Genomic DNA, 20,595 nt, shown 5'->3' on the forward strand with positions numbered 1-20,595 from the left:
GTCATAACACCGAATTTGGTGATGATTAAATAGTTTACAGTGAGATTTACTCCTATACTTTTGGCCATACTCGCGCAGCCCTACAAATGAACTGAGATTTCCACACAAATGATCTTTAGCAAGTGTGCAGAGCAATGTTGATTTAAAATAGCAATTTGCAGGTTGGATACTTGTAAACCTTTTTTTGTGTATATATTAATAATTTAAGATGTAAATTAATTCCAGTTTAACAACAATGACATAAACATGCATACAGAAAGGCCACACCAGGTTCGGTCATCCACCATCACCACCATCACCTTCTCCGGCCAGGACATTACCCTCCCCTCAATAGTCACCAACCTGGGTGTTAAAATGGACGCCCATCTGACCTTTGAGGCCCACATTAAACAGCTGTGCAAGAACTCCTTTTATCACCTCAGGAACATCGCCAAACTCCGCCCCACACTCACTCTGTCTGACGCCGAAAAGCTGGTCCACGCCTTTGTCTCCTCCAGGCTGGACTACTGCAATGCACTCCTCATCGGGATCCCTAACAAAAGCATCCAGAAGCTCCAATACATTCAGAACAGCGCTGCTAGGATCCTGATGAGGGTGCGCAAATATGATCACATCACCCCCATCCTTAAAGCACTACACTGGCTCCCCGTGGAACTGAGGATCGAATTCAAGGTCTCCGTCCTCACCCACCAGTGTGTCCATGGAACTGCGCCTCCCTACCTCAAGGAACTCCTCACCCCCCCATACCTCCTTGCGGACCACCCGCTCCAGCAACTCCAACTTCCTCAAATCCCCCAGGACTAAGCTCCGTACTATGGGAGACCGGGCCTTCTGCTCGGCTGCTCCCAGTCTGTGGAATGCTCTCGCCGACCACATGAGAGCACCACAGACCGTGAAGGACTCAAAACCCATCTCTTCAAAAGAGCCTTTGCCTAGACCTTTTTACCACCCTTTTATTTTATTTTATTTCTATTGTTTTGTTTTTTTATTGCTTTTCTTAATTCTACCGTGTTGTGTAATGTTTATTTATACTGTTCATGCTCACTGCTTGTAGCACTTCGGGATTTGAAATCAAATATGAAGTGCTTTATAAATGGAAGCCATTATTATTATTATTATATGCACAACAAACATAGACACAGGCACAATCAGCCAGATATGGAGGAGTCAAACGCCAGAGAGTAAAAGTGTGTTTTTAACTTGGATTTAAAACAGTCAATGGAGGGGGCCGGTCTGATAGGGAGGGGGATGCTGTTCCACAGTCTTGGGGCTGCAATAGAAAAGGTTTGGTCGCCCCTAGGTACGTTTGAGAAACCGGCTCGAGATACACTTGTTATATTCCATGGAATGCGCTTAACATCCCGATAGCAATGAATATCTTAAGTGCTTTGACAACAAATCCATAAAAAAATGTCATCTGTGGAAGCCGTAATACTGTAAAAAGTACGACCAATCATTTTAGCCGGCCCGGCTAAAATAACTGGATGGCCTACCTGCTATTTATCTCGTGCCCTCATTGGTAATGTGCGCGTTCGTGTGTGTTGGAGGAGGGGCTCTGTAAGGAAGTGGCAGATTTCTTCCGGGTGTGTATTTTCAAATTCTAGCGCACTTGAGCTGGTTTTACAAGGGTTTGAATAAACAAAATCAGCTTGTATTAAGCAAAAGTAAAGAGACCAGAATAGTTTAAAATTGTAGTATTATTTTACTAACCCTTTACTTGTTGCCTGAAAAACCTTAACTTTAACTGGTTTAGTTCATCCGTTACTTATCAGGTTTTAAAATCAGCTGCATGTATGTTCAAACTTAAAGCATATGTGCAGTTAAATGATTTTTTCAGTGATAGTTAATATAACAAAATGTATGTTTATTCACGTGTTTATCTTGGACAATGGAACTAAGCTTTCAGATGATTGACTTTACTGTGCATGAACAATTAACAATATTTACTGATAAAACATTTGAAATGCCATTAAAACAATCAGTTAAATAAGCAGTGGGAATAAGTCATACAATAAATTAGGATCAAAGTGCGCATGCTTTTAATTTGGGAGCAAAATTTGATTAGTTTTTTTTGCACAATACAATATTGTTAGCATTAAAGGACCGTCAAATATTTGAGAGGTTCTGATTCCTGAAACCAGTGTGCAGATTAACCTCTGACGACCTCTAAAGGCTCTAAAGGCTAAAGGCTGATTTTAACCTCAGCTTTTAATGACGGAGCTGCAACCCCATAAATTCACTTTTATAACATAAATGCAATACATGTAATTATTGAGTAATGTACAAAGTTACTCCAGTATTTCAAAATGGTGCAATATCTATTTTTCAATTTTTTTACAATGCATGTGAAAGTGATATTTAACTACACTTTTTATTGTTCAAGAATCTATGGAACGTCTATTAACTTTTTTCTTTATTAAGTGTGGTTCACATGGCATGGTACAGAGGAGATCAGTAAATCAGTCAATAATGTGACAAAACGACAAAAACTTATGAACAGAGAATTATGAGTAGCAGTAACATATTGAAGATGGTGGAAGATAAATGAATTCTGCTGCCGGAAAAACATTTACATTTTTTACAGCCTGCAATGAATACACATATTTAATCAACAACTTTATAAATGTCAAGGAAGTTATACATGAGAATGCAGCACAGAAAGGTCACAGTTCTACAGATTTGCGTTTAGAATTTCTCTTCCATTTTTATAGTTTCAATGTTCTGCTTTTGGTGGGACCTTTTTTGTGCCTTAAAGAGGCAAACAGATAAACAGATAGCTCCAAACGCTGCAACAATCATTAGAGCAAACGTGGTGGCAAGTCCGGTCTCAGCATCACTTGTTGAGAGCTTCATACCCAGGAAGTCCACAGTGTTGAAAAAGGGATCAGGGGTGATCGGCGCACTTGTTGCTGTAGAAAGGAGATTATCATATTATAATATCATAACCGTTTTTGTTTTTTGTAAATGTGAGAAAATAAGACATTTCTAGCCAATTCTTAAGCTCTTCGATCACTGACTGCTCTTTTCTATAAAGTTCTTTGACACATTGAAGGAAAAAAACATGTATTTGCTTTCTTAAGACAGTTAATTTAACTTTCACAAATGTCAGTTAAATCAGAAACTACAGATAGTAACTGCTTAGCACAGTAACAGAGCGTTTACATTTGGTTACCATACTTAGCACACTGCCATGTCGTGCTTTGTTATCACTTGTGCAGTGAGAATTTCCACTTGTAGTGTTGTCTCAAAATGCAAGAAGCAGCTTTTCCCTCACTGGAAGGCACAACTGCTGTTAGCTAGCTAGCAAGAAATGTTTCCATCGCAATGAACCCAATAAAAGGGTTGAATATGTTATATTTGATGAAAAAAATATTAAGAGTACATACAAAATAGGGGGAAAATAGAAGGTCAATGATAGAAATATAGAATATAAAAAATCAAGAAGATACTGTAAGTGATCTCTACAATAAAACAGTTTAGTGCCGGATGTACAAAGATATTAATAGGAGGATGTGCAAAACAGAAAAACTAATTAACCTTTATTTAAACATTAAAGAATACTTTAGGTTAAGGTCTTCTTTCAAATAAGAAAAAAGCTTTGGGGGTATTTACAGATAAATATTAAGCCTGACAAAGTACTTAATGTCTAATATATTGCTTTCCTGCAATGTTAACTATGTTGAAGCACCTATTTGAACTGATATTATACATAATAATTATACTCTTATAAGATGTATGTAGATAGTATAAGAAATGTGCAGAATATGACAGTTTAATGGTGGAGGTATACACACATATTGATAGATGTCTTGTAATGCACTGTTGAGGAACCTGCGAGCCAAGTTTTTCAGTTCATTGCATAACTACACCGTAGTTGTGTATATGATCTGTCAATAAACCTTAGAAAATCTTGAAATCTTGAAAGGGATGTGCAAAATAGCCATTATATACAGTCTTTAATTAACTATTAGTAGAGAATAACGAGTAATGAATATACTTTATAGGGATCTGCAGATAAATGTTTAGTCTTCTCAAGCACTAACTATCAAATATCTCTCCTGATTGTTGGCACTTTACAATCACCTTCACTGAATTTTACTCAGGTGTTACTAAAGTCTGATTTAAGGGTTGTTTATATTTCACATCATTAATCAGAATCTGCAAAGTAACTAAAATAAATGTATTGGAGTAAAAATACCAGGTTAACCTCTGAATTGTAGTGGAGTAGAATTACAAAGTAACAATAAATTGCATGTTTTACATGCTGCTGTGTATTACTTGGGATCAATAAAGTATATCTTATCTTATCATATTTTAAGATGATCGATGGCTACTGCCATATTTTCAAAATGTGCCTCTGAACCTTGACAAGTGCATGTCTCAAGGCTTATCAATTAACAACAGGAGGGGTCATAGACATAAGACCAGCTATTAAATAAAGCTCTTCTGACCTGAGCTGTCATGTGGGTATATTAATGCTGCCCATTATGGACACAAGCTATTTTCACCCATTTATTAATTATATGTTTTAAATTTGATAACACCACTGTGTTTCCTATCCCCTAAACCTCCAGGGGAGTAAACAGTTTAATACTGGCAACTTCTAATTGTGGGAAAAACGAAAACGTCTTTTAAAATTACAATTCCCAGTAGAGACGCGCCATAGAACATGTTGCGAAACACAATAGCCGCGTTCACACCGGAGTACTTTTCACCGTACTTTTCGCGTTTAGTTCCGTTAGTACCCCTTATGTCGCGTTCACACCAAAAAGAGCACTTAATCTCGGGAACTTTTACCCCCATTTTTAGTGCCTGCTGAGAGATGGTACTTTCCTGGGGGGAAAAAGTGCCCCAGTTCTGATTGGCTGGGCGAATTGCAAACCACGCCCCGTACAACTCTGAAATGTTTTGTAGAGCCGCATTAGCATTATTAGCATTAGCATTCGCCCAGCGCACAAACGCAGAGAGACTAACTTATGGCAACACAAAATAAAACATGGGAGCCGTGGAGATGAGGAGGTGTCGGCGTTCTGGCGATTTACTCGGAAGGCTTCAGTAGAAGCCAGTCTCCAACTCCGGGGACTTCCGGCCGGGGACTCCGGGTGGCAGTATACGCCGTGAAGTTGTTTGCGGCCTGCCAGTAAACCCAAAGCAGAAGAAGACGAAGTGACGTCAGCGGCTCATTTGCGTAATCTTCCCTCAGGGAAAAGTACTCCGGTGTGAACGCGATCTGTACTAAATGCCCTGGGGTCATAACTGCCGGGGCTCTGAGTGCCGGCACTAAATACGGCAAAGTACTTGGTGTGAACGCGCCTAATAGCCAGCATGTGTAGTTCTTGGGGGGGCGCTGGACCCGTTCCAGTTTTGGATAGTCTGCCGTGGCTTCATTCCATTTCAAAGAGCTGTTTGATGCTCGGCGTAACCTTGGCGCACTGCCACTCCAACATCCAATCACAGAGCTTGAAGACTAATCATGGGGTTTGTCAAGCAAAGGGACTGTAGTCCCAAACGATAGCTGGGGATTATGGGTAGTGTAGTGTCTTCGGCCATCCTAACCTCCGAAAAAACTATTTGTTTCTCCGAATCGAAGGGGACACACAAAAGCATTGTACACAATTTAAACCAATCAATGTTGTGTAATTAACAAGGATAAACTGATGTTTTTAGTTGATGAGTACTGCAGATTACTATGAAAACTTTGAGACCGGAAATACTGTGTTCACCCCAAGCTGTTGCCTGGCAACGCAATTCTGTTGATAGTTAAGGCTGATAATGACTTTATTTTGAAATTCAGTTCCTGACGGACGGCAAAAAAGCCAGAGAATTAAATTATAGAATTAAACAAATAAATAAAAACAAGGATAATTGTGTGTTATTGTTGAGTAAATAACAGTGTGTTATTTAGAAAAGAATAACAAATTAGAAGGAAAAAATGATTAAAGAAAATATAGATTTCAGTATTCTGAGGCTCTGAGCCCCATTTCTTTTCCTCACGGACGGCAAAAAAAGTCAGACATTATAGAATTAAAAATAAAAACAATAATCGTGGCTTGATATTGAGTAAGAACATGTTTTTATGAACCACACAGCTTCTGGTCTTCCAAGACCCGACCGGACAAAAAGACGTGTTGCAGGCACGAAACATACTACCAATAGAAATACATTGCTTTTAAAATCGTTCTGTGTGACACGAAAAAAAGGGGAACATCGTGTTGGTGAACACGAATCAATAGATTACATTTTGTGACTATAACACAAAATGTAATCTGTAATGTGAGACTGGGTTGGACCAAACAACCAAAGTAACAAAATCCACTCACCCCTTAAGGTCACTTATTAACTCATTTAATACGCTAACAACAGGACTCCACTGCTTTTGTCTAGAAGTTAAACCACAACTTATTGATTGTTCTTCTTAATGTTATTTTAGAAAGATACAACGATAAAGTCAATTTACCTTCAGGCGCTGGGTTGAAACATTCATGGGGTCCCAATGCGGGGTCTGGGAATCCGTTGCAGTTGATGATGGTAGAGTAGCGGCTAACAGAATTCTTAGCCACTCTTGGCAATTTGGTGTCTGAGTGATTGACATAGAAAAGGCCAAATCTCTCTGAAAAGCCAGTGGCCCACTCAAGGTTGTCCATCAGTGACCAAGCTGTGTAGCCACGGATATCCACGTTATCTAGCAAGTAAGCTGGAAAGAGAAAAGGAACAAGTTTAGAAATGAAAATACACTGAAGTTCTTGCTTTATGTATACTCCATTAGAGATTCTGTCTTGTTTAGACATTATCCAGTAATACAGCAAGATTACCTTTCAGCAGCTGGTTGATGTATTGTTCATAGTAGTAGCTCCTAAGGGTATCATTTAGGTCAACAGGCCCCCGCTCTGAGATACCATTTTCTGTGATGATAATAGGTGGATTTCCATACTCCGCCTTAATGAAGTTTAATATCCTGCGGAATCCAAACGGTGAAACCTTCAGCCAGGACGAGCCTGAATCCAGCCAGCTACGATCAGCAATTGTTCCTGCACCCCTAAGAAGATTAATTCAAGGAAATGGTTTTATTTCACAAAAATGATGGTACCAATTTTCATGATTATGTATGACTTGCTTCTGCCACTTGTTTCTTGCACAGTACTTGCTTACCTATCGGCATCGTAGTGCTGCAGGTTTCCATAGTTCACGGGGAATGCCAGGACGGTGGTATAATGGTTGAACCCAAAATAATCATAGGTACCTTTAATCCTCTTGATCTCAGCTGGGGTGAACTCAGGCAGTCTGGAGAAATAGTATACAGTACATTAAAATCTACCTGATAATGGTACAACACATTTCCATTATTTCTGTTTAATGTTTTTATTTATTTTTAATACCGAGATTTTGTCAGATTAGCAGCTAAACTTCGCTCTCGAATGATTGTCTTCATCATGTTGCTGTAGTCTCCATTAAAAACGGGATGGGCAAACCAACCAATGTAGAACTGCACAAGGACACACAAAAAGCACCATTAGAGAACAGACAATAACAACAATTAGTTTGTCCCTATTATTTATTTCAGTACCTGCACCACACGTTTTGCAGCATCAATGTCTTCCTGCTTGTGTGGATTCCTGGGTTCTGACCAATCAGAGTTGATGGTGATGGAGATAATTCCTTGCTGTTTGGCCCTGTATTTGTCATTGTAGAGATGCCAGGCCTCGGCGTGAGCTTTAAGCAGGTTGTGACCCACGATGTAGGGAAGAGTGCCTGGTCGGAAACTGATCCCTGTACACACATTTTAAAATGCCTTCATGAGCATGTAATACTGTTCAGAACATTTTACTTTTAAACCTGTTTCCAAACCAAATGGTAGAGAAGTGTATGGTTATATATTTTTATATTTTACATCTAAATCTGCCTAAAAGAATATAAAAATATAACCTAGCCAGTGGCACCACATCATCAAGTAGAGACAAATGGTTTGAGCTAGCTTTCGTTCCCTCGGATGCGATGTAACTAAACAGATTGGAACAGGTAATGTGTGAGGTAGAGTATAGGTTTAAGAGCATTGGTTAAAAGCATACCTGGGGCAGCTGCTCCATAGCCATGGCCTATATTGGCTACATTGTACGGTTCATTAATGGTGATCCAAAATTTGACTTTGTGGCCAAGACGGCTAAAGATGAGGTCAGCATAATCCCTGAATTTGCCGACAATGGTATCATTCTCCCAGCCCCCAATGTCCTGCAGAGCTTGTGGAAGGTCCCAGTGGTAGAGAGTGATCTGATAACAAAGAACAGGCAGTTGGGGTTTATCAAATTAACCAACCTTTTATTGCAAAACTTCCAATTGGGTGCTGGCAGGAATAACACATACGTGAGGTTGGATGTTTGCTGCGAGCAGTGCATCCACCAGTCTGTGGTAGTAGTTGAGTCCAGCCTCGTTGATGTGCTTGGTGGTGCCATCAGGAAGCACCCTCGGCCAGGATATGGAGAAACGATAATGTGTCACCTTAAGTTGCTTCAATATAGCAACATCCTCTTCTACTTTATTGTAACTGTTGCACGCTATGTCCCCATTATCATCATTGAACACTCTGAGAGGAGTGTGAGCAAACTTGTCCCAGATGCTGAGGCCTTTTCCATCTGCTCTCCATCCCCCTTCAATCTGGAGACAGTGGATTTAAAGTAGACAAAAACAGAGTGAGGAATATTTGTGCAATTCCCTGATACAGCATTAATGAAGGGGCTTCATGTAAACAGTTACCTGGTATGATGCTGTTGCAGTACTCCAAATAAAATCTTTGCGGAAATGGCCATAAATTAGTTGGTCATCATCTGTTGACGGGAAGCCATTGTCCTTTATGACTTGGTAGTAGAAATGAGCTGAGTACTTGGGTGTCCTCGGACGGATTGGGTTAGTGAAGTCCACATGGTGCAGCCCAAATCCTACTTTGTACCCATTGAGCCACTCAAAGGAATCCATGAGAGATGTTGCTATGTATCCTTTTACATTCACACCATCAAGGTCATACGCTGTCATTAAAACAAACACACACAAATAATGATCAAGACTAAAAATCTAGTTAAAGTTAATTACCATCATAGATATTTATCTTAAGAAATGTTTGTCAGCGCACCTTTCAGAGCCTCATCAACATAGGTCTTGAAATAAAATACTCTGGCAGAGTCATCCCAAGTTGTCTTTGAATCTGTAGCAACTCCATTCTCAGTAATGTAAACCTCTGGATCTCCATACTCCTCTTTGATCCAGTTGAGGAGTCTCCTCAAGCCCCATGCGACAGCTCTCTGGTTCTTGATGGCAGTAGTTGGTGAATCACTTTCCTCTGCTTCTGACATGTCCTGGTCATATATATATGATGCAGGGTTAAGTCTCAATGTAGCATGCTGTGCAATTTTTGTAGTGTAATGATTCACACAGAACATGTCAGCAGTTCCCTTGATGAACATCTTTTCTTCTTCGGTAAATGAAGGTAGTCTTGTCTCTTTAAGACCTTGGAGCTCACTTTTGTTTCCAACTTGCCATTTCATGGCATCAGGATAGTCACCGTTCTTGAAAATGGGGTGTGCAAACCAACCTAATTGGAACTGTAGAGCACGATCAGCAGCCACCACTTCACGAGGAACATTAACATCTTTAGGTTCAATCCAATCAGCATTAAGGGCAATGGATATAAGACCACCTTGGGATGCACGATACTTATCATCATATGTGTGGTAAGCCTTGGCGTGGGCCTTTATAAGGTTGTGTGCAACTCTGTATGGTGCAATTCCTGGATTTTTTACATTGGGTGGGACCTGTCCAAGTCCATATCCTGACCACGCAATTGTATGAGGCTGGTTGAAGGTCATCCAAAATGTCACCCTGTCGCCAAAGGTGGCAAAGCAGAAGTCACAAAAGTCGTTAAAAATGTTAATCATCTCTACATTGTCCCAGCCACCAAGTTTTTGCAAAGCTTCAGGAAGGTCCCAGTGGTAGAGTGTCACCATGGGAGTGATGTTATATGCTAAGAGGCCATCAATGAGTCTATTGTAATAGTCAACACCTTTCTGGTTCAGAGATATACGCTGACCATCAGGAAAGATCCTGGACCAGGACAAAGAGAATCTGTACGACTTCACCTTCAGAGCTCGCAGCATGTAGAAGTCTTCTTCAAGTCTGTGGTAGCTGTCACAGGCCACATCTCCATTAGCATTATCAGGAATACTGCCATTTTGGGTGAATGTATCCCAGACGCTGGGCCCCTTCCCATCAGCATTCCAGCCACCTTCAATCTGGTAGGCCGAAGATGATACTCCCCAACTGAAGCCTTGTGGGAAAGTGCCGTAGTGATAGAGTTTTCTCTGAACATTTGACTGAAGAGAGAATTTCTCCCAGACAACCTTTGATTTAGAGGGAACCTCTGAGGGTGGTAAAGCAGTTGTACGGGGAGTAAATCGCATCTTTGCCAAATTAAAAAACTCCCCCTTGTGGCCACCAAATCCATTTTGCTTTATAACCTGAGAGTAGAAATATGCAGATCGCTTCGGGGTTCTTGGTCTGTCTGCATCTTCAAAATTGACATAATGAAGACCAAACCTTTGGCTGTAGTCTTTTTCCCCCTCAAAGCCATCCATGAGTGACTGCGCTGTGAATCGCTGCACATTCACTCCATCTAAGAAAATGGCTAAAAAAAAAAAAGACACACGCAACAGCACATCAAAGTTTATATTGTTTTAACACAGGGTGGTTGCCTATTAGATACATTCTAGACACTCACCTTTAAGGGCCTCATTGATGTAACTCTTCATGTAGTCTATTCTACTGACATCATTCAGACTGTCCCCAATGTGCTCAGTAGGCATACCATTCCCAGTAATGTGTATAGGCACTTTGATAATGTTCAAATACTCTGTGGAAATGTAGTTTAAAAGCCTTCTGAGACCCCATGGTGCAGAATATATCCAGTCAGAAGCTGTTGAGGACCATGAGGGATCTACGTGTGACTGGAAGTTGCCAACCCCCTGAGGACCAGGGGTGCAGCCACCAACACTGTTGTTGACTAACCGGGAGGTATAATGGTTCAATCCAAAATAGTCAGCGGTTCCATGTATCCTCTTCCTCTCTTCAGCAGTGAAGACTGGGAGTCTTGCAGGTTCAGAGAGAGGACACTCTTTTATTTTCTGTTCAATTTGAGTCTTGAATGCTGCAGGATAATCTCCATCGACAAATATGGGATGTGCAAACCAGCCCAGCATGAACTGCAGGTAGCGATCTGCTGCTGCAATGTCTTCTGGTCTGGAGGGGTCAAGGGGTTCAGCCCAGTCAGAGTTCAATGCAATGCCCACTCTGCCTCCTTGTGTCTTCCTGTACTTCTCATTGTAGACATGCCAGGCCTCAGCATGGGATTTGATCATGTTGTGAGTCACCTGCAAAGATAACATAAATAATGAGGTAATTGCATGAGGTTTGCTGTGTGTCAATATGTATTTACAATATAGTATAAATATTGCCCTCACCTGATAGGAGGCCACCACATAGTCTTTCACTCCTGGGGCATGCTCACCAGTGCCGTACCCAGCATGGCTCACCACCCAGGGGCTACTGAAAGTGTTCCAGGTCTTGACTCTGTCTCCGAACCTGGAGAAGCAGAAATCTGCGTAGTCTTTGAAGGCTTCAACAATGGAAGCGTTGGTCCATCCACCACAGTCCTGGAGGGCCTGGGGCAGATCCCAGTGGTAGAGAGTGACAACAGGTTGTATACCAGATTCAATGAGAGCATTGATCAGCTTGTCATAGTAGAGAGCCCCTTTCTCCGACTGACTGCCCCGGTGGCCCGAGGGGAAAAGACGAGCCCAAGAGATGGAAAACTGGTAGGTGTTAACATGAAGACCTCGCAGGAGGTAGAGATCATAATCCACCTTGTGGTAACTGTCACAAGCTAGATCAGCGGTCTGATTGGCAAAGGCTAGACCATCATGACCAAAACGGTCCCAATTGGTCTCTCCCTTCCCATCTTCTGCCCAGCCTCCCTCCACCTTGAAGGACTCGCTGGAGGTGGCCCATTGGAAGTCAACGGGAAAGGATTCGTTCAGGAAGAGATCCCGTTCTGTTGTGGTCTGAGCCCCAAACTGATTCCACACATTCTGATAATTGTTTCTTAATGCTGAAATTCTATTGATGTCTAAAATGGCATGACTGTTGAAAATAAGGACGCAAAACAATGTTAACATACAAAAGCAAACTGTCAATACCCATGCAACTGTACATTTCACCAGGATAAATGGTTACCTGGTTGGGAAGTCCTCCGTCTCCGGCTCACCCAACATATCCACTGTGTCACATCCCACAATCTTCAGGTCAGCGTTGCTCATTAACACTGTAATGAGTGCAAAACTAAGTTAATACAAGTTATATGACCAACAATAATAACATGCGCGGACATAAATGAAGATGCAGTCATTTTGGTTTTTATATCAAGACCCGAGTTGCATTAGAATATGCAGCAGCAATACCTATTTAACCTGTTAAGCCCTGAGCCTGTTTTTCAGGTCTCAGGCTCGAAAATGACATTCCCAGAACAAATGACCATATCTTCCCTTCTAAAAAGGTTAAATTAATAATCTTTTTTCTCAAAGTAATGATAAACCTGTGAGTTGGATGTAGAAAAGTCAGAATCAATATAGATGTTTTTTATTTTAAAGAAAATTCAGATTTTACATAGTAAAAAACTGTAAATTATAGTGTCCGTCCAAAAATTCTTTTTTACTTATAGTCAAAACCACCCTTGGATGATGGGTTAGTAGACTAAAAGCTTTAGGAATCCAAAGTACAACATGTAATAAGTACCCTGTATCAAGATTGATGCAAAACAAGTGACATTTGACCTTTTTAGAGAGATTTAGCAAAAAGAAACCACTTCTGGGGTCATTTGGGTGGATTTTCCATATCTCTGGCCCCCCTTGCTCGATGTTGATGGTTGACACCTCTTTCTGACCATTAGAGCCAATAGAATCGAAGGGGGAGTCCCCCACACACACTCATTGTGAAGAGAAAAGGTGGGGGCTTCGCTATGAACCTATCTCTAGCTTTGACATCTGGAAACGGAAAAGCAGTTTTTTAATGCTTATGGGTTATCAGAAATCCTTTCAAAGGGACACAGACACATTGGATTAACCTATGGATTAACTTCAGCAGCGTTTTTATCGTTTTAATGCCATTGAAGACCACTTTGGAGAGACTACAGAGCCAAGGTAAACATTTTAGCATTTTTAGCTACCTAGCGTCACCTGTTTATACGTATAATTCAGTGTTAATGTCGGTGTCAATCGATTCTGTGTCACCTCACGATGTGAAACGATGTGTTGGATGTGGTGAAAAGATAAATAATAAGGTTTTGTGAGTGATTTTCGGTGCAGTAAGGTGTTAGCATTTTTCGCTCGTTGCTAATTCAGAGGCTCAGTGTTAGCATTGTGGGTTTTCTTTTGAAAAAAAAAAAAAAAATATCAGTTAGATGAGTTTCTTCCCGTTACATGGATATAAAACATTCATAGTTTTATTAAATGAACATGCCCTCAGACACTGTTTCCTGCAAGATGTTGCGGCAGTGCCCCGGTACCGGGGTCTCTCGGGCTTAACAGGTTCACACTGAGCTGTGTTTATTGCATTCACATAAAAAAGAAAAAACAAGACCTATTACAGCTGTGCCCCACAATGTATGGGATTTTCCTTGTAAAAACTGTTCTGTTACATAGCTAAAAGGATTACATGATAACACTCCCGTGATTACGGTACTAAATAAGTTAATGATTTTAAAATGGACAACAGGCCAGCCTTGTTCTCATTGGTTGGTAAAAACACAGAAGATTGGTTCAGATTGCGTTGGAAATGTATATTCAACACTTACTCCACACTATTATTTAAAGTGGACCTATCATGCTATATTTGAATAATATAGTGTAGGACCATACCTATATAAGGCATATTTATACTTTTTCTTTTTCAAAATACCAAACAGATCATGCATTTTAGCCATGCCTCATTTTGCTCAATTTGAAATTTTTTAGCTCTGTTTTTGCAAGGGCAGATTCTGTGAGAACAGCACCATCTACAGGCCTGGCATATGTACTACAGCGTCTCCAGCGCTACTGACGTCAGGACAGTGTTCAAATCTGGATCAGTTTTTATCCGATCCGTTGCAGCCCCTTTTTTAGAGATTTGGGTATGGAGGAAAATAGAGAGGGTTGTGTTTTCTGACACTTGTGCCGCAGTTCCACTACACGGTCGGCCTCGGCCACGCTCGGTACGGCTCGGTACGGCTCGGTACGGCTCGGTACGGCTTGGCCGCGTTGGGCCGACTCACTTCATGCTGCGCTTCCATTACAGTTTAGGAACTGGGGTAGTTACTATAGTAACGCAGTGTAGGCGGAGCCGTGACGTCATCTTCAATGAGAACTCCAGAAAACACAACACAGCCGTTAGCTGTTAGCACTCAGAGCTCACAGCTCCTTATATATGTTCAGAAACTCGACAAAAGTTAAACAAGTACACACCACAGACTGCCTGTGTCATGGTGAATACAGTCGCTGCTTTATTTATGTCTGTATAGGCCGTTGTTGTGAGTGTGGACGGTCGGAGCATATACTGCGTTAGCTTAGCCAATCTCCATCTAGAAAAACACGAATTTTAAAAGGTTTTTCGCCTGCCGTCTGTCTGCAGACTTGACAAAGCATTAATTCATGGTTTTTACTAACCGGTATCAGTATGTTGTTACTTCGGCATCATTTTGAAACGTGTATTACAATTAAATCACGGTCAAATATGTCCATCTTGTTGTAGTTGTAGCCCTCTTGCCAGCGCTCCTCTCTCTAGTTTAGCATACTCAGCCCGACTCAGCCCTGTTTGTTGGCCCCGATAGAACCACAATTTTGTCGGGCCAGAAAAGAGGTGAAAAAGTGGCCCCGGGCCGGGCCGGGCCGTAACTAGGCCTAGTGGAAGCACAACCAAAAATGGGTACGGCACGACACGGCACGCTTAAAGCGAGCTCCGCGCTGTAGTGGAACTGCGCCATTAGTGAGTTCCCTGGAACACCGGGGACACATATTCATGTATAAAAGACGTACAAAAGTGCATTTTGCATGATAGGTCCCCTTTAATATAGCTGAATTCTAAAACTGCTTCTGTTTCAGGGTCCTGGTATTGATCATGCTGGCTTTCATTAGTTTCTTTGAATAACACAGAGCCCAATTAATGTTATGAGCAACACTAACTGAATCTGCAGAAAAAGCCCATTGGGCATCGCTCTATGGGGAAATGCGTGCCTGAATTATTGTATTGATCCATTGATTATTTAGATAGGCACAGTAATCTACAAATGTCATCTGAGCCATAAATGAGGGGTGAAGGGTTTCAGATAGAAAGAAATATTATCAGTTGGTCATAAAGTAATCCTTTTTACAAGTTATTTCTCACGACACATTGATAAGACAATATATTAACCAATATGGTTATGGAAACATTATATTGTAACCTCTTAAGCCCTACCCCTAGGCTGACCCTAAGGGAAAATACACTAAAATACACAATTTACAATACCATTTATTAAGAAATACTCAAGCAGTGTCCATTTTTTGTCCATGTTTACTGTCGGTAGAAAGTTTATTGAGAGTTTTACTTCCACGCGCTTCAAGAGCTCTATGCTAAAGAAGAATTAATATTGTTGTGACATATTGTTATAGTTTAATTCAATAAAGACAATGTTGTTCCATGGAAAGGGTTAGGGTTAGGGTCAGGGTTAGGGTTAGGAAGATTCGTTTTCTCTACTTTCTTGGTATTTTAAAATGATATGTAGAACATTGAATAACACAGTAGTACTAAGTCAGGTAAAATTACATTTACCTTGTAAGAAATTGCCAAGAACCTGATATTGACTGTAGGGACAACCATGAACAGTCATCTCGTATATGAGGATAGGCAAGTCTCCACTGGACACCTACAACATAACATACAAGGACTGCAGTGTAATACAAAACATGAAAAACATTTTATGAATTCAGATCACCCATTAATGTTAACCGTACCTGTACTCTCCTCAGCTCCTCACCAAGGTTTGCTGATTCACATTCATATTCAATGTGCATTGACAAGAAATCCATCTGTTTAAAATAAGGAGATACAGTAGGGTATGTTATACCACTCATGAATATTAATGGTTATAAATAAATAAATGCTTATTTAAGTTTTATTGTCGTAGGGTCTACATTACTAGACATTCACAGGATCATCTATTTTTCCTTTTGATCATAGTAAAAATGTCCCTTTTCATAAATCTGAATAACATAGATTAATTACTGTCAATTTGCATCTTGGACAGGTATAGAAAAACAACCAAATCACACTGTGTTCTACTTCATACACATGGTGGCCAATTTGTAAAATGTGAATACACTAATGTAACCTTAACATATTGTTTTTTCTGCGATACATGTGTGTAAGAGGGCAAATAAAGTGTGGCAACAAGTTGCTGACACAGAATGTTAAGATAAGTAAAGGTATAAATCATTTTGAAAGGCTAATAAAACACTTTGGAAAATGCCATATTAGATATGCAAAATACAACCACTAGGACCATCTAATATTCTAGAACACTTCGTGTGCAGCAAATGCTTTACATGAGGTGACAAATTAATTATAGGTGTGGTGTTTGCTTTGTAAATAAAGTTGGTTTGTATTCATGCGTGTATAATTCTAGATTGACACAACATCCACAGAATCATGTTAACATTTCCCTTTCAATCCTAGACATGACTAACCATTTTATTTCTAATGCTTACTATTCTCAAAAGTTTATACTTAAAAAAGAAAATGTAAGAAATCAGAAGATGCAGCTTACTTTGGTTGAACCTTTTATCTGGGGAAGGATTGCCACATCACTAGCTCTCAAACCAATGGACAGACGTCTCCCTGTGGAACAATGAAGACACTATTATTTAATATAGCTGAATTCTATTTAATTGCTTCTGTTTCAGGGTCCTGGTATTGATCATGCTGGCTTTCGTTAGTTTCTTTGAATAACACAGAGCCCAATTAATGTTATGAGCAACACTAACTATGATGAATCTGCAGAAAAAGCCCATTGGGCATCGCTCTATGGGGAAATGCGTGCCTGAATTATTTGATTGATCCATTGATTATTTAGATAGGCACAGTAATCTACAAATGTCATCTGAGCCATAAATGACGGGGTGAAGGGTTTCAGATAGAAAGAAAGATTATCAGTTGGTCATAAAGTAAGTTATTTCTCACGACACATTGATAAGACAATATATTAACCAATATGGTTATGGAAACATTATATTGTAACCTCTTAAGCCCTACCTCTAGGCTGACCCTAAGGGAAAATACACTAAAATACACAATTTACAATACCATTTATTAAGAAATACTCAAGCAGTGTCCATCTTTTGTCCATGTTTACTGTCGGTAGAAAGTTTATTGGGAGTTTTACTTCCACACGCTTCAAGAGCTCTATGCTAAAGAAGCATTAATATTGAGAATGCAAGGCCTCACAGTGCTTTATAAAGTATCTAAAGTTTGTATTAAGCAAGCTGGATAACATAAATACAACATTAGTTTTTGGAGGTGATTCAAACACAGCATCAAGGGGCCACGAACAGCCAGACCTTGTTCCAAGGAATTTCATTCAAACTTGACTAAGTGAGTTCTTGACTTGGCATCAACCCAAACTTAGGAACTTTAGCAACTGAAATCTCCCGTTTTTTTATTATTATTTGTACAAGTTTATTATTGAAATACATAGTAAGAGACACGTTTGAACAGCATACAGGTAATTTACTGATTCTTAAAGCTAGACACATGTTTTCAGGGGCAGAATTACAGGCATATCTGTTCAACAACCTATTAAGTGTAAATAATTAGTGTTGTGTTTAACTATTACAACACAGTAACACATTGCCAATCCTACGAACAGGAGCTTTCTCTGCAGTCATACTCACCTTTTTCAGGAAATCGTTGATGGTAGAGCTGGTAAATGTTCTTGTTGAGTTTCAGGATAGTTTGCAGAGGACCAGGATCATGCCTAACATCATCCAAGTCACTAAATGTCACCCAGGAGAGTGCCAGCTCTCCAAACTCTCCAAACACAAACTCAGCGTACTGCTGGAACATGTCTCCCAGCTCAGGGTTCTCCCAGCCTCCATACCTCGATCTCAGAGAGTCTGGCACTGTGGATCCATGCAGGACCACCAGAGGCTGAAGGCCCACCTCCAGCAGCTGTTTCATCAGGGTCTGGTAGCAGGTGACCACGGCCTGCTGCGGGTGTCCGGGGAAGCCTGTAGGAAGGAGGTGAACCCATGACAACGGTACTTTGAAGTGGGTCACCCCTCTGTTCTGGAGGTACTCAAAGTGCTGTTTAAAGCCTGGAAGTACTGGATGACTGCAGTCGAATGCATCGTTCAGGGGGCCTGCAACAAGCATGAAGTCTTCCTGCGGGTTAAACTCATTGCAACAACCATACATACAAAACGAATACAGCAAAGCAACCCACAATAGGTACTTCATTGTGGCATGAAAAGGATATACTGATATTATCCAAGCTTTGAAAAGCAATTCTGTTTTCTTCTTATTGCCTCAATTAAAAGATGGATATCACATCCAAGCGGTGTAAATTACACTGTTTTATTGCAGCTGTGTGATAGGCTCAGAAAGACTCTGGACTTGTGATAACTGCATCTTCCTCTGTGCTCACATTTGCAGGCCGTTTATTATAAAGTCAGAATATGCTTTAAAGAACTTGGATTGATTTCTCCCATAACATGTCTTTTAAACTAATTTGCACTTTAAAAAACGACGGAATCACAGTAGAGAATCTCTTTTACCAGCCATGTTTTCTTGTTAATTTAACAATAAAACAAGTATATAACAGCTGTCACTGTAACTATCATAAACTATTATCAGCAGACGCACTTTGCGTTACAAAGCGACTTGTTTCACGAATGAATGTATATTATAAATATAAGAATAATGAATAACAATGTTTCACAATTCTAATTTGCATTTTTCATGTTGTTTTCTTAAGAAACTTTGCAAAGAAAGTGTTTTGCCCGAATTATCTTTCTAATTTCCTGTTTCTTTTTATTTATCTGTGAAAAAAGAGGTAAGAGAGGTTATCCTACAAATAGCTTAATTCTCTTTACCTGTTTTTGATTCATTAACACAAGAGAAAAAACTGTTTAGATTATTAGACATATTTTCAAATATTCCTCTTTCGCAAAGCTAATAAAGTACATTACTGTACCATGTCCCATTATCTCAGCCTTTTTCATTGGAGCACGGCAGCAGGGTGCTGGACTCTTGAGCAAGTGTGGATCATTTTAACACTTGTTATGCACTTTTGGTCATTAGGTCATTGGCTAACAGACCATAAAGGGATTGAACAAATAAAACAAGGCATTGCAAGAGGAATTGGAAACGTAACTGTTCTTACCTCCTAGCAACGTTGTAATTGCAACCTGTAGAAACATTTAAATTATTGACTTAAAGTAAAACCTGCAAAAATATTGGAATTGCTATTCACCGTCCACACTGCCCTGAATAATATGTAACTTGAGTGGTAAAAAGCACCAACAACGATAACCACTGTATCCTTATAGCGACCTTCACCTGAAGTACAGATGCATTCCCTTTGAACCCGACACTTCCTATCAGGAAAAGCAAATGTTGTCAAAAATGTTACTCATTATTTGGCAATCTCTTCAAAAGTAACATTATCTGACATACTACAAAGTGAGAACAACTTCAAAGAAACATTTCAAATCACATACTGTTTATATACGAACACTTGGTAATCTATAAAAGGAGTGTAGTGGCAATTTCTTATATTACTTTATATGGTAAAACCAAATGATGATATCATACTGAGGAAAACTGTTTGGTCAGCTCAACCTGTCACGGAACAATGAGGCTCTTGTTCCTTATGAGAGCATTGTAAGATAACAGTTAGGAGAAGGTGTTATCTCTTTCCTTTTGCACGGCAACAGTCCTCTATAAATCACACACACACATTTGCCCCTGTGTCCGCTCCTGCAAACCACTAGTATTTTGCATGACTGTACCTACAAGCTTGTATAAAGAAACTACTAAGACAACTCTGTTTGCTTTCACCAGTTTATTATTGATTACTCTCATTGTACATCTTTACAGTATTGACGAGGTTAAAAATATCCACAACAGGAGGCAAAGCATTTGTTTTGGCCAATACAAAATGTACAAAGTGCAAACAAAACAAACAGCATGTAAGTCTTTAAAAAAGAATGAAAAATATACCATAGCAATTTAAAAATCCACAAAGTGAATACAATTAAATAAATAAATAAAATGAATGTATTGATGTGTTTCTTTTGTATTACAAATGGAGCTCACATGCTTTATAGGCTACTAACTTTAGCCATAATAAAGGGACTTTGGTCATTTCAGCTTCAACTATATATATATAAACATATCCTGTGAAGTTAATATATAATCAGCTTGAATGTGTTTTCCCTGATGCCCTGTGCCTGTAGGGTTTACTAAAACAAATATGCTGTTTCACGCTTA

The 20,595-nt window shown here is 39.8% G+C and overlaps 1 protein-coding gene across 1 annotated transcript; it reads right to left on the reverse strand.

The window, feature by feature from the left end:
- Positions 1-2,396: 2,396 nt before the first annotated feature.
- On the reverse strand, positions 2,397-18,542 carry LOC117485937 (lactase-phlorizin hydrolase-like). The gene is made up of 17 exons (XM_034134643.1): positions 17,997-18,542; positions 16,874-16,944; positions 16,062-16,136; positions 15,880-15,973; positions 12,274-12,361; positions 11,502-12,180; positions 10,763-11,411; positions 9,122-10,669; positions 8,749-9,017; positions 8,359-8,649; positions 8,067-8,265; positions 7,565-7,767; positions 7,377-7,483; positions 7,150-7,281; positions 6,813-7,036; positions 6,458-6,694; positions 2,397-2,909 (listed from the first exon to the last, which is right to left on the reverse strand). The coding sequence occupies exons 1-17, from the start codon at positions 18,517-18,519 to the stop codon at positions 2,686-2,688; spliced, it is 5,613 nt and encodes a 1,870-aa protein (XP_033990534.1). The 5' UTR covers positions 18,520-18,542; the 3' UTR covers positions 2,397-2,685.
- Between the last annotated feature and the right edge of the window lie 2,053 nt (positions 18,543-20,595).

This window comes from Trematomus bernacchii, unplaced genomic scaffold, assembly GCF_902827165.1.
Source record: "Trematomus bernacchii unplaced genomic scaffold, fTreBer1.1, whole genome shotgun sequence".
Lineage (NCBI taxonomy): Eukaryota > Metazoa > Chordata > Actinopteri > Perciformes > Nototheniidae > Trematomus > Trematomus bernacchii.